Raw genomic sequence first — 14674 nt, 5'->3', positions numbered from 1 at the left:
AGCTTCAACTGGTGACCCAGCTACATCCCTATCTGGACCAGGAAAGCTTTACTTCTGTTGTCTATTGCATGACTATAATGTTCTTTGGAGAAGAAATCTAATGATGTAGTGGTTTATGTTTCTTATATCGGGGGGTGGGGGATAACCACTTGAATTTTATCTATACCATGATATGGTGCCTTTCAGTATGTACTTCATTTCTTAAAATATTTTTAAAAAAATTATACTGCACATTTAAAGGTTTGGACAGTTTTCCAAAAGTTATACAAAGCTGCAGGACTTTGTCGGGAAGTGCTTAACTAAAGCATTATTGTTAAGATAATTGGGTTTGTCAAGTGCAAAAGAAAAGGTCATGTGCTGCCCCATTCCTAATCATCTCTGTCAAACAACATCAGGCATTACATATCCAGCATTTCCCCTGCCATTTCCATGAGACTAAAACTGGTCTCAACTGTGGTTAAATGTTTACATTTATTAAAACTAACTCATAACCATTGTTTGGCTCATTTTGAGTTTTAGTCTAGTGTGACAAGAAAAGGAGCAAATGTTTCAGAAGTATAGTTCAGCAACATCAAAACTCTTGATAGAAAGTTTAGCCTGCTTAGAAAGTAGACCAGTTTAGGTCAAAGCCAAGTAATACCAATGTCATATGCACATATAACCTATGGATAGCCAAGAAGAACTCCCAAAAGCCACCATAAGAACAGAAGCAACTAAACAGGCATGATCAGTAGACAAACACCAATGTAAGCATTAGTACTTATCAATCTGGATTCAGTCACCTGTTTATTTTTCCTTCCTGTCAGTTTCTCCCCCTTCCCAAGTCCTTATTTAAAAATATAATTTAAAAAGAGAATCATCAGAGTAAGGTTTCAGCTTTGTACCTAAATATTAGCAACAATGTGGCCTGACAGGTCTCACAAGTGAAGTGTTCCCAAAGTTGCAACACAACCACAGAGAAGCCCCTGATCTGGGAATGCCCTTCGTAACAGGAAAGAACTGATGCTAAGGCATTCCGAGTAGATCAATAAGCAGGGATAGGGAACTTGTGACCCTTCAGATGCCACTCATCTGCTCTATCCAGCATGGTTAGTGCTTCCCCATGAACGAGAACTTCTTAGAGGGACAAGCGGCGTTCAGCCACCCGAGATTGAGCAATAACAGGTCTGTGATGCCCTTAGATGTCCGGGGCTGCACGCGCGCTACACTGACTGGCTCAGCGTGTGTCTACCCTACGCCGACAGGTGCGGGTAACCCGTTGAACCCCATTCGTGATGGGGATCGGGGATTGCAATTCTTCCCCATGAACGAGAACTTCTTAGAGGGACAAGTGGCGTTCAGCCACCCGAGATTGAGCAATAACAGGTCTGTGATGCCCTTAGATGTCCGGGGCTGCACGCGCGCTACACTGACTGGCTCAGCGTGTGTCTACCCTACGCCGACAGGTGCGGGTAACCCGTTGAACCCCATTCGTGATGGGGATCGGGGATTGCAATTCTTCCCCATGAACGAGAACTTCTTAGAGGGACAAGTGGCGTTCAGCCACCCGAGATTGAGCAACAGCATGGTTAGTGGTTAGAGATAATGTGGCTTTCGATTCACCATCCCCATCATAAAGGAGTATCATTCACAACTATATGTGTGCTTTAAACATTGTCTCAGAGTTCATGTAAATGATATTGGTGTCTATATGAACACTTATTTCTTCCTTATTGTGTGGATCCTCTTCTCTATTGATATACTTAGACTAACAAATAGCTATTGGAAGCATGTCAATTTCCTCCAAGTTGCATCTGCCCTCACCAGGTAAAAGCTAAAAAGCTATTATATTTGAAACAGAAATTAAAAATTGAGAAGAGGTTGATAAACGTTTCAGCAGGAGTTTCTGCTACTTGGAAGTCTAGAATTGTGTTTATGTTTTTGAGGTGTTATCATCACCTCTGGGTCTGATACTAGAGCAAAGGAGCTTCCATTTGCCCTTTCATTCTGTTATGAGAATTATGGCTTTGGTGGGGAATCTATAAATCTCAGGAGGGGAATTGTGTGGATGGTTTTACTAACCTGAACCATAAAGCTTTTCTGGGCTAGTCCACAGGGAAATTTATTTTGCTTTAGGTTAGCAATACCTCATAAACTCTCTAAGAATCTCAATGTGAGTCTCAAGGAGAATATAATATTATTGCTTTGCTTTAGCTAAAGCAAGACAGTGCTTTTGTATCTTGGAAAAATTCTGAATAAAGCCTCTACTGGACTGACTTGTTTGAATTTGTAGCAGACTGGCGTCTGCATTCAGAGCCAATTGAAGCGTCTTTTAAAAAAACTATCCAAAAAAACCTAAGAGCATTTTTGGCTCTAAGCAGATACTCCTCACCACCCACCTCTTGCAGGAGAGTAATGTATGCTGCTTCTGCCCTCCCACTGAGATTTTGCCAAAATGCTCTAGGGGAAAATATCTAAGGGAAATGTAATGATAATTAGACTTTGAAGTTCATTTTGGCAACATTCTCCTTCCGAACACTCTCCCCCAATGTATTTTACACAGTAGTGGAAAGAACAAGTCAAGGTGAAAATTCTATTATAAAACCCTCTTTTTGGATAGGCAATTTCAAAATGAAGGATCACCAGTATGTTTTTTAAGCTGTGAAGAACCATTGTGCAATCCTCACTACTGGAATCTATTTTCACTTATGTGAGGTATGAGTAGATAGTAGCTACACACAGAATCAAGTATAGCAATTATCAACAAATGGAGGTATAGTTTAAGAAGTGTAAAATATCTCAGGTAACAGTTCATGTAAGAACTCTCTCAAGTGAACAAGATATAGTATGTATATGGACCAGGAAATGTGCACAATTCCCTCTTAATGGAAGAATTATGTGCATGTTCTCCAGGAGTCTGCGAATATGCACAGTAGCTGGTTGTTAGGCACATTAACTGCTTTGTGATGATACTCATTGGCACAGAGTGGCACCCACTTTTTCTTGCTGCCTTTGGGAGCCACTTTGTGCTGGCATCATGGCATCAATGGCACTTTTATCAAGCTATAAGTATCAGAACTTTTTTTTTTAACCCACTTCCTATGGACCTCAGCAGACATGTTCAGTGAACCTTTGCATTCTGCCTCCGTAGGATTTCTATCTGTGGGGAAGAACGGGTTTTGACCTCACCACATGTGCGCGCTGCGTCTATCTTTGCCATAGGAACACAAGAAACCACCTTATTCAGAGTCAGACCAATGGTTCACCTAGCTCACTATAGTCTACACTGACTGGTAGGAGTTCTTTAGCATTTCAGGCTGAAAGGCTTTCCCAGGTCTGCCTGAAGATGCCAGGGACTGAACTTGCTCTACAACTGAGCAACCATTCACTCCTACAGAAGAAGTAAAGAGGTACACCCAGTAATACCAAGGGATATGGGGCAGGATTGTCCCTGTCAGCTGTGCCCCAGATTCAATTTTCTGGACATAGGAATGTAACACAAATAAAGTAGGAACAGAGATAAAAATGAACATATTTCCTTTCAAGGATTTATTTTTCTAAACAGGACCAAACTGTGCTTTTACAGTAACTATATCTATCAGAATTCAGATTTTCCTGATCTGTTTTCTGTGTTGCCGAGTTCCATAAAAAGCAGGTTGTATTGAGTTAAGAGTCACCATCTGGAATTTTATAGTTTAAAAATGATCCTACAGCTGCAGCCCTGTAGATAAATGCTGCCTGGGAATTCACAAAAGTTTACTACAAAATGTATTCAGCTTTAGTGGAAATAAGGTTTGGAGGTGAAATGAAACAGGAGGATTATCAACTTCAGAAAATGAACTACATAGTATAGACCAGATCCTACAAACTAAAGCTTTATAAAATGAATCCATGCTTACATAAATACCCAGTGGCATTTGTAATAAAATAATTCCTGGCTACAGTGCTTGTAACAGCAAAATGTGCCCTCCATTATAAATTTCTCATTAATATTTGATGTAGACAATCTATTATCATTATATAGAAACACAGAATGTTGAGATTAATCCTGAATCATAACAATAGCTAACAGTACAAAATGCATTTTGCCACCACACAAAGCTTAAAGCCATGAACTAAAGTTTATTAAAATCTGCTCTGGAGTAGAATCTGTTTTACTAATCCTCTACTAATATATTTTTAACATTTTAAAGGAAGTCATAAAATGGAAACAAGTCCTAAACACCTTCCCCAGCAATAAAATATTCAATGAACAGTGAAATTTTCATTTTAGTTTCTAAGTGAAGCAGAAGCCCTCTCTGTAATCTAGCTAACCATATATCTTACATACATTGGAGTCTGGAATTCCTCCAAGTACTTAGTACTCAGAAATATAAATTTCCACAATGCTGACTATTAATGAGCAATGCAGTGTCACAATAAGAAGATATTATGACATGTTTCTCATTTTGCTTCATCATGTGTATTACAATGTCTACATAGTAAACTATACAAAGTATATTTTTGTTTCTGACTTTGTATAAGAGCTCAACTCCTGTCTGACTTGTAGAGACCGTAGGGAATTGATGGCTCCAGTATTAGTTGTCAAGTCTTTCTTCAGGTGCAGAATTTCAGTAGAGATTAAAAGAAGCTAATGTTAGCTCTATGCTCATGAAAACAATATTTGATGTTAACAGCATGAGAAACTCTACAGCTATGTTCCAGCTCCATTTTAAACAAAGCCAGTGCAGCAGAGCTAGGAGGCTAGTATAAATCCATATACTATTGGAGTGGTATTCAACTAACTTAATCAGAGTAGAACTATTGAAATTAATAGACCTAACTTAGTCATGTTCAGTAATTTCAATGGGTCTACTCTGAGAATATGAATATGAGTGTGTGTGTGACTTCTATATCTATATCACTTCTGAACCCTTCCATCTACTCTGTCTCTTTGGACTCCCTAGTCCTAGCTTAGGTAGACATAAATTTATTCTCCCTCCCCCCCATAACTCTGTAGCAGAAAGTCACCCAATGACATTAATGGTAAAATAGATTCAGGACAGAGAAAATAAAGCCCTTCTTCACAAAATGAATAACTAAATATTGTAATTCACTGCTGCAATGGCTGCATCCACACAATCAAATCCTAGCTGAATAAGCCAGGATATGCAAAAGTTGCATATACCTGTAGAAAATATTTGCTGCCACTTTATTTTTAACCTTTTACGTGAGTAGAAAAACAGGCCAGGAAGCCATGGCTTACTACGGCTTCCTCTTATATGTGTACCAGAAACTACAGTTTGTGGCTTCCACACAAGTCAGGATTTTGAAATCAATTTCTGAACTCTGGATTGTTTGGAAATCATTAACCATGGTACCCAAGTCACATAAAATGGGAAGCTATAGTTAACTGCACATTTCTAGTTTATCATACCACTTCACAGAAGCAAAGCAGCAGCTAAGGGGTTGCATGCACATGCGCTATAATATCTGCTTCTGAGGACCTACTTGCTGGTGAAAGCTATTAGCTAGCTGGCGGGCACAAGGGAGAGAGGGCTTTTTTGGCAGTTGGGATCTGACAACCTCCTGCAAGCTTTTAACTGGACATTAAAAGCCTACTATTTACTGATGCCTTCCCATCATGTTAATCAAACTGCTGTTATTGCATTATTCTATTTTGTTATTTTATGGGATGGGCTGTGTTGTTTTAATACTTATTGCTGGCAGTTTTTATTTAGTTACCATATTATGGTTGTGGTTTTAACTTTTTTGTTTTATATATTGTTATAAATTTGTTTTTCAAGCACCTTATAAGTTATCCTTAAAAGGAAGGGTACACATTCATTAAATAAATAAAACACCGTATTTTTCGCTCCATAAGACACACCTGACCATAAGACACACCTAGTTTTTAGAGGAGGAAAGCAAGAAAAAAAAATTCTGCGCAGAGCATGTAAGCGGCTCTCGCTTTTCTTCCTTTAAACCCTTCCATCCCTCCTCCCGCTTCGATGAGAAGCCAGCAGAGCAAGCTGCGTAGCTCTCACTGAAGCCAGCAGAGCAAGCTGCGTAGCTCTCACCGAAGCCAGCAGAGCAAGCTGCGTAGCTCTCGCTGAAGCCAGCAGAGCAAGAGCGATAGCTGTGCAGCGCCTCTTCTTCTGCTGGCTTCCTAGCAAAGCGCGATGAGGGACGAAAGGGAGCCCTTACAAGGGAGCACCGAGCAGAGCCTGGCAGCGGCTCTTGCTGGCTTTTCTGGGAGGTGGGGGAAGGGACAGAGAGCAGCCCGTCAGTCCCTTCTCCCTCCTCGGGGAAAAGCCAGCAAGAGCAGCAGAGCCTCCCGCCTGCATTCGCATCTGGGTTGCATACAGGCTCTGCTCAGCCCTCCCTTTAAAGAGCCATGCAGAGTGTGTGTGCGGCTCTTGCTGGCTTTTCCCCAGGAGGGAGAAGAGCAGCCTGTCAGTCCCTTCTCCCTCCTCGGGGAAAAGCCAGCAAGAGCCACACACACGCTCCGCGCAGCTCTTTAAATTGAGCGCTGAGCAGAGCCTCCCGCCTGCATTCGTTCCATAAGACGCACACACATTTCCCCTTACTTTTTAGGAGGGAAAAAGTGTGTCTTATGGAGCAAAAAATGCGGTAAATGTCCTGGTTTATTAAGCCAGAATTTGATTATGTGATCTGGGCCACTATGTCATGATGGACCCAGTTTAGGCAGCTTTAAAGTAGGATTGGGCAAATTAATTGAGCCAATATTACTTTGAAATATCACTTAAATCAAATTACAATTGAAAATTTGATACTTCACAGTAATCTTGTATACTTAATGGACTAAAAAGTTTGTGATTGCCTGTTTCTGAGCCCAATTCCTTCTCCCTACCCATAGTCAAATGCCTGAGATGCTACAATGTTTATGAATGTTAGAAATACTATATAGTTACTTTTAAATATTACTACAGTCCTGACTTAGTTTAATGAACCACTTATGGCTCACTAGTATAAAGAATGCAACCAGCAATTAAAGATCATTAAAGAGCATAGTGGGTTTTTTTTAAAAAAAGATTAATATATCTGAACGTTAAAAAGTATACTTCTTCACATCCTAGTTACTGTTTAGTGAATGTGACATCATTAATTCATTGCTATTTTTTCATGTTGCAACTACAAAACAATGCCCTTTAACACATTCAAAGTAGGAGAAAAAATGTGCAAAAGGATACTTTCAGCTGTTGAACATTATTTTTCTTTATACGGTGCTCAATAGTGAAAAGGGTGGTGCAGGAGTGCATCCTGCTGGACTTTAGTAAAACTGCAGTTAAAAATTACGGATAAATTTTTATTTCTTTAAAGTAGTGCAGATAATAACCCCAAAGTCTAATATGCAAGAGCATTAAAATCAAACATGGTAAATACTGAACTAAATTGTTTTCAGAAGACAAGTGAGGCAGGAACCAAGTCTTACCCTCTTATCAAACCTGATGTTTTCTGCAATGGATCTGGAAACTTCAATAACAGCACCTGACCCTTTAGTGAGCTGCCAAAATCCAATTTTAAGGTCTTTTAATGTTTGAGAGCAGGTTTTGCTTCAGGAGAAGTAAATGTCAGATGTGCTGGGCACATGACTCAGAGAGAAGGTGTAAATTTGGGGTTATTAATGGTTGCTTTAATGGAATGAACTTTTAAGATAGGTGAGCTAATATTAGAAACTAGATCCCATTGGCCAGATACAATGGAGGGTAGTGTTCAAGCGGGGCTATTTCCTTCTAATGCTCCTTCTTTGGACATTTCCCAAGAAATGTAACTTTTTCCAGCTTTCACTATCTTTCCCCATTTCTTGGTGATCCACAAAACCTCTGTATGAGAATCTTCCTCACTTCAAATAAAAAATGACATCCTCTTCACAGTTTTTTTTTTTTTAAAGATTTGTATCTCTATCAGCACATCAGATAAAACATACTTCTGATAAAGGGTCAGCTCATGCATATCTCAATAAGGATTCATTTAATTTTAATATCTATCTCTCTCTGTTGTCCCCTATTTGCATCACAATGCCTTGGATCTATTAATATGAACACACTGAAAACGAAAAAAACTTACTGATATAGTACTCTTGCACGCTGCTCGTGTAACCATATATGACAGAGTAACCAAAAATCACGACCATGACAACATCCCTGCTATCCAGCTCCACTATGTGTGCAGAATGACCCTCGACTGCATATTGCTGGCCATGAACAAGTACTGCTGGAATTCTGGTACTCCACGTCTGACTGGGTATGTTGAAAATCCATAATTCATCAGTGACATTACCAGTATTTGTTTCAATTTTGCCTCCATACATGTAAATGTCATCCTGTTTGGAAGGGGGGGGGGGAGAGAGAAAACAAAATGAAATTAATACAAATGTCAAAAAGTACAAAGCAAAAACCAGCAAAACACTAAAATTGTGATAATGTTATGCTATGGAAATGACACTGGCTTCTAAATTACACTTGATTTATAATACATGTAATAATTTAATTTATAATACATGTAAATCAGCTCTTATATGCAATGGACATAGTCCAGAGTTTACCCTTCAGAACCCCTGGGTATCTACTGGTTTCTAGTTTCATTATTCATTTTATTATTATTCCAAGTTTAGAATAAACTGCACTCATCTTATCCCTCCCTATTCTCTCTCAGTACATCAACAGATACACAGTGAGAAAACAGCCCCCCTAAAATAACATGATGCCTCAGAATAAAGCTTCAGCTGCAAACCCCACCACGTAGTAGGCCTTCATCTCTATCCACATTGGCATTCCTCTGTTACCTTCTTGCCCTTTGAACTATTGTCTTTTCCCATACATTTTGTTGCTTGTTGGGAACAGTTCACAATACCCATGCCACAATCTATTCCCTATTCCCATATGCTTCCATCCTTTATGAAATATTGTTCCTAAACAATTCCCTTGAAATATATCTAAGTTAAAATGCTTCAAAGCTGAGATTAATCTTGTGGTTAAGTAATCTCCCAGTTAATAGCAACTGAATGTTGGAATCAGTTTTACTTGCAGCAGTAGGTGAATCTGAGAAGCAGATTGTCCCCAACCAGTGTTGCCTGCATCAGCTGCTAGGGGAACTTGATTACATATCTCCTCATTAAGAGAAAAACATGTAGAATTCATTTATACTGCATTCCAATATAACACACATTTAAGTTGCAATCGTATAGCCATTTACTTGGGAATATGTCACACTGAACTCACTTCTTCCAAATTAAAAGTATTTACTATCTAATGGTATAATAATGTAATAATGTACACTTATGATATAACAGTTTAGGTAGAAAAGCAGTCTTCAAAACAAAGGAATATAGCTCTGCTACAATCCTATGCCTGCTTACCTGTGAGTACACTCCACTGAACTCAGTGAAACTATTTCTGAGTAGACGTTTGAAAAAATATATAAAGGAATGTGAGGACACCTTGCTCTTTTACCTTAACTTCATAGAACTGTAGAGTTGGAAGGGACCCCAAGTGCCACCTAATCAAAACCCAACTTGCCCTACATCTTTGACAATACTGTTTGTTTATTTAGACCATTCTATACTGCTTAAAGGTGAGGCTCCAATACTTTGGCCACCTCATGAGAAGAGAAGACTCCTTGGAAAAGACCCTGATGCTGGGAAAGATTGAGGGCACAAGGAGAAAGGAACGACAGAGGACGAGATGGTTGGACAGTGTTCTCGAAGCTACCAGCATGAGTTTGTCAAAACTGTGGGAGGCAGTGGAAGACAGAAGTGCCTAGCGTGCTCTTGTCCATGGGGTCATGAAGAGTCAGACACAACTAAACGACTAAACAACAACATACAGTGGTACCTCGGGTTACATACGCTTCAGGTTACATACGCTTCAGGTTACAGACTCCGCTAACGCAGAAATGGTACCTCGGGTTAAGAACTTTTTTTCAGGATGAGAGCAGAAATCGTGCTCCAGAGGTGTGGCGGCAGCTGGAGGCCCCATGAGCTAAAGTAGTGCTTCAGGTTAAGAATAGTTTCAGGTTAAGAACGGACCTCCGGAACGAATTAAGTACTTAACCCGAGGTACCACTGTACTGCTTAAAACATGAAAGTATCTCTAGGGGGTGTACAGAAAACTAAAACAATAATAAGTAACTTAAACAACAAATTATTAAAAATGTACATTGTTACATATATGAGACCTGTGGGTATATGGCTGTATATAAATTCAATAAAAATTTAAAAAAGAATATTACATTGATACAAATTGCTAACAAATATAGACCAAGATCAATTCCTACTTATTCTGACACAGCTCCCCCTCTCAGCCTCCCAGTTCTCCCAGAGCCCAAACAAACTCATAATTCCCCCACAATATCTCACAACCAGGTTCCTAGAAGCTCCTGACAGCATCCTAGTCTCTCACTGTAGGCTTGTTTATATGAGCAGGCAGCAAGGTGGATGGAGTTTCCTTAGGCTACTGCAAACTATGTCTCATTCGACAGTTAGCTATGCTACACACCCCAGTTCTAGACTACAGCAAGTTTGGTTTGGCAAGTTTCCTGGAGGGTCCTAAGGATGGCAGATAGGGCATCCTTCCACTCACAGATCTTCATCTGGCCTCTGCATATCACTCCTCCTCCAGCTGCTTACTAAGGAAAGATGAGTGAGTGTTACATTATTATCTGATTGGGGGGGTGGGAGAAGTTGCTCAATATACTGAGAAGCCTTTTTACATGGCAAGCTAATGACTATGCTTGAAACAAAATGTATACAGCTGTACTGTCTCTGAAAGACTTGATTCATTCTCCTATCTTCATTGCTCTTTGATTCTTGTCAATCAGCAGGTGGACAGGAGAGACTGAGCAGTGGGTAAGATGGGAAAGGACCTGGAGAAAGGCCAGTGTGCTTGGATGAGGAGGCCCTGTGGGCTGTATCTAACCTGTAACTGGAGATTTCCCACCCCACCTCTTCCCTAGAAGTTTGCAGCTGGTGTGTAAATGCAAAACTATCAAAGTTTGCCTAGAAAAGCACTGTGGGGAGGAGATCCAATCTTGTATGGTGCTTGTGGCAGTGAAGCTTTGCCACAAACAGTTCGTGCAGGGAACATACGCTCAAGCAGGAAGAGAAAGTAGAAAGGAAAAAGACTGAGAGGATGGATAAGAAAGCCAGAGAGTAAGTTTGTGTTAATGGTTAATAGAGATTGTGTTAATGGTGATTGGGGAGGGGATGAACATGGGGGAAGGGGATTTTCACACAGTCCATTGGAGGGGAGAGTTACTGTGCATGTAGGTGAGCTACTTATCAGTCCAAAACCATTTTTATTTGTAAGTCTCCAGAAAAAATGCAGTGCCTTTTAAATGCTTGAAGTTGGCCTAATTTTGTTCAGTGTTTAATCAAAAATGTCCCAAACTTTCCATAGCACAGATGTAGGTATCTAATTAAATTGAAAGTTAACCAAGCCCAATCAGATGAATTGGTACAAAGTTGAGAAACAGGACTCTCCTGATTTTCATTGTGTAATACAAATGGTCACTTTTGAATTTGTTTGAGTCACTGTCTTATAAAATTCAATTCCATTTAATGTAACTGAATTACATTTTTTTTTAATTGGAGGTGACATTGGCTAAATCCAAGTCTTCACTTCCTCACAGTTCTCATCCTTACGACCTCTAGAAAAAGGCTTGGAAACACTCCATGTTTCTGAGTGCTACAGGAAACCCATTGTGCAAACTCAAAAAAGACAAGCCAATTTCAAGGTGAACTTGCCCATTATTGATGGGCAGTGATGAATTAACCACATCACCTTGGGCCATTTCAGCAATTGTTATTAACTTTTAATTACTGCTATTCATATATCCAAATCTCAGCATGACTTCATTGTTCCTTTATTTACCAAGAGAGGTCATAAGTGATTATCAATTGCTCTTTTACATTTCCTCCCAAAGCTGCAAACTGTAGAATGGTACTGTACTACAGAACAACAATGTCACATTTATGAGCTACGGATCTGAAAGAGCGAGGAAGAGACCTGCATGAAGTGACTCAGCCTAGGCTCTTCCTGTCAGTGTCTGAAATTAAACTTTTCTATCTCCACACAGTCATTCATGTCTACCAACCTTGAATGTATTTCCAGGGCCAGATCCATCAAAAATCTGTCTCTTCCTAATAGATGGATAGAAATGATAATTTAACCAGCTATGTTTCCCTTGTCGGAATGCTGGATTACAGTAAAAAGGCATGCCTTGAAGAATTTGCCTTTCACTGCAAATCAAAGATGTAGGCAATTCCAGTGATGAAGACTGTACAAACCTACAAGCTTCCTGACTTACTGCCTACAGTATTTCATCATTCCTTGCCTGACCACTTCCTTCCTATAATCCATGTATATAGCCTCTACTGGCCACAGGCCCATATTCTGCTTTGCCACTCTCTTCTTTTAATTCATGGTGCCTGCACCACCTGCTGTTTTCTCAGCTACCCTGTTTCTCAGCCTTCCTATTACTCTTGTCACATTGTTTAGCAATTCTGACTCTAAGCAGGCCTGAGTCTACTCCTGCCTCTCACTGAAGCCAAGCCCATTCAGCTTCTTCTGTCCTGTAAAGTTTTCCATGACCATCCTGGCACCGTTTCATTAACCACTTCTTTTCTCACCTACGTTTCCATCAGGAGCCTGGCTTTTAAGTATGCTGCCTGCTTTGAGTGAAGGGCAGAACTCAGAGCAGAACATTTCCACTTCATTTATAGACACAATAATCAGGTACAGATTTAAATAGTTTCCTTTTATTATAGACACAACTGCCACATGAATATCATGTCTGGATTACAAGCACTTCAGAATACACACACACAGAGAGAGAGAGAGAGAGAGAGAGAGAGAGAGAGAGAGAGAAGTGACTGGCCTAAAACTCCAAAAATGATATTAAACCAGGAGCCATCTAATAAATATTCCTACCTCTGCATCTCTTGCTTTCCTTAAACAAAATGAAAGACAGGGAGTGGGGATGGGGATGGGGAGATGAGTTTCGCAGAATGTCAGTGACTCTCAGAATCATTGTGTGGAAACTGCACAGGGACACCAAATTAATACAGGGAGACAAACTTATCAATTAGATAATTTTCTCTTCCTTCCACTGTGCTCAGTAGACCTTGTACTGATGAATAGCAAAGGAATGAAATTAATACCCTGAGTCTCAAAGCACCATACAGGCAAGTTTTATTGAAATAAATGTTGTTTTTGCTGTGACAGTAGTTTTAGGATCACAGTCTAAAACGTTTTTAAACGAACTGTCACTTAGGATGATCAGTTATTCCTGCATAACATTACAACCTAAACTACAGCAATGAAATTAAATATCTGCAGGATGGAACAATAATTTGAAAAGTGCTTTATAAATAATCATCTAATTTATCCTTCCACAGCCTTGCGATCATTCTTCCTATTTTCTGGAAGCTTTTGTTTGATATTCAAAAACAGGATCAAGTTCAGATCTGTACCTACCAAATAGATGCCCACTTTACAACCTTAACTACTACACAGCCAAGAAGAAAGCAGAAATGTTAGAAACTAGCTCTTCGGCTCAACCAGTGTAAATCACAAATGCAAAACATACAACTTTGAAGTCATAGTCCAAGTGGAGCTTCAAAACCAAATTGTTCTGTATTTCCATGCATGGCTAGTCACTGTTGGGAATGATCCCCTTACCCCAACTGATGTGCTGGAAACAGTACAATTGCAGCTATGTGAAATACAGTTTTATGTTCTCAATTAAAGGTCAGCAGACTGGGTTTGGGCTCAACTCACAAGCTGAAGGCAGGCAGCAACAGTTTGGGACATAAAAGCTTAATTCATAACCTAAGGTTTGGTTTCGTCTGGTTTTTACAATATGGTGATTTACTGCAAAGTAGGATAAAATAATTCTTTACTCAGAATTCTGAAGTGTGTAGGAAACTACCAAAATGAATAGGACATTCAAAGAATGAACTGACAAGACCACATAGACCAAAAAGATTAATTGTCCGTAAAGAATGGAGTTTAAAGCATGGTTATGAAATAACTTCAATACAGGTGTTCAAAAGCTCAGAAATTTATAAAGTTAAATATTACCCTAGATGAGCCAAACCTGATATAAAGCAATAGTGTGTCCATATCTCTGAAGAGGTCCTTTCGATACCGGTACTACATTCCAGATGCTGCTTTCCAAATTATAACTAAAAAGGGTAAAAATAAATATAAATAAATAAATGTGTCAACCAAGGGAATTCTAAGTATATAAATTTTGGAAACAAAATTATTATTTTCAGTTTAGTCATCATAACTATATAATTTGGGAATTAATTGTTATAGTTGGGCTATTATTGGGGTTATAGTTGAAAACTAATTTTAAAATATTAAAAATACAGATGTATTCTAATCATAAGATGGTATTTTGAATTCTATGAGCCACTTGATCGGCTATATTTCACTTCATTTAACTCTAAGAATATTACTAAGGTGAAATAATGAACTATAATTCAAGAGGGCACTAACCAGAGGCTGGGGTTAATGGAACTTAATTCCCTTTGTATAAAACAGATAATACAAGTAGCGAAAATGTTCTCACAGCAGTTTTCTTTTCAACAGACAATGTCTTCATCTCGATTCCTAGTCTATTTGAAAGTTATCAGTGTGAAAACCATAATATGTATGCTAGAACATACTCCCTCATTTTCCTGAGC

The 14674-nt window shown here is 39.2% G+C and overlaps 1 protein-coding gene across 3 annotated transcripts in view; it reads right to left on the bottom strand.

Annotated features, from left to right (window-relative positions):
• The window catches only part of ATRNL1 (attractin like 1), a 521011-nt gene that overhangs the window by 424416 nt on the left and 81921 nt on the right, over positions 1–14674 (bottom strand). For all 3 annotated transcript variants that reach the window (XM_081005955.1, XM_081005957.1, XM_081005956.1), the window contains exons 7-8: positions 14080–14167; positions 8050–8305 (exon numbers count right to left, since the gene is read on the bottom strand). In XM_081005955.1, coding sequence (XP_080862081.1) covers positions 8050–8305; positions 14080–14167 — 344 coding nt within the window. The remainder of the gene's footprint in view (positions 1–8049; positions 8306–14079; positions 14168–14674) is intronic.

The sequence above is a fragment of the Podarcis pityusensis genome, assembly GCF_964106645.2.
Source record: "Podarcis pityusensis genome assembly, chromosome: 5".
NCBI lineage: Eukaryota > Metazoa > Chordata > Lepidosauria > Squamata > Lacertidae > Podarcis > Podarcis pityusensis.
This window is presented reverse-complemented; position numbering and strand designations above follow the sequence as displayed.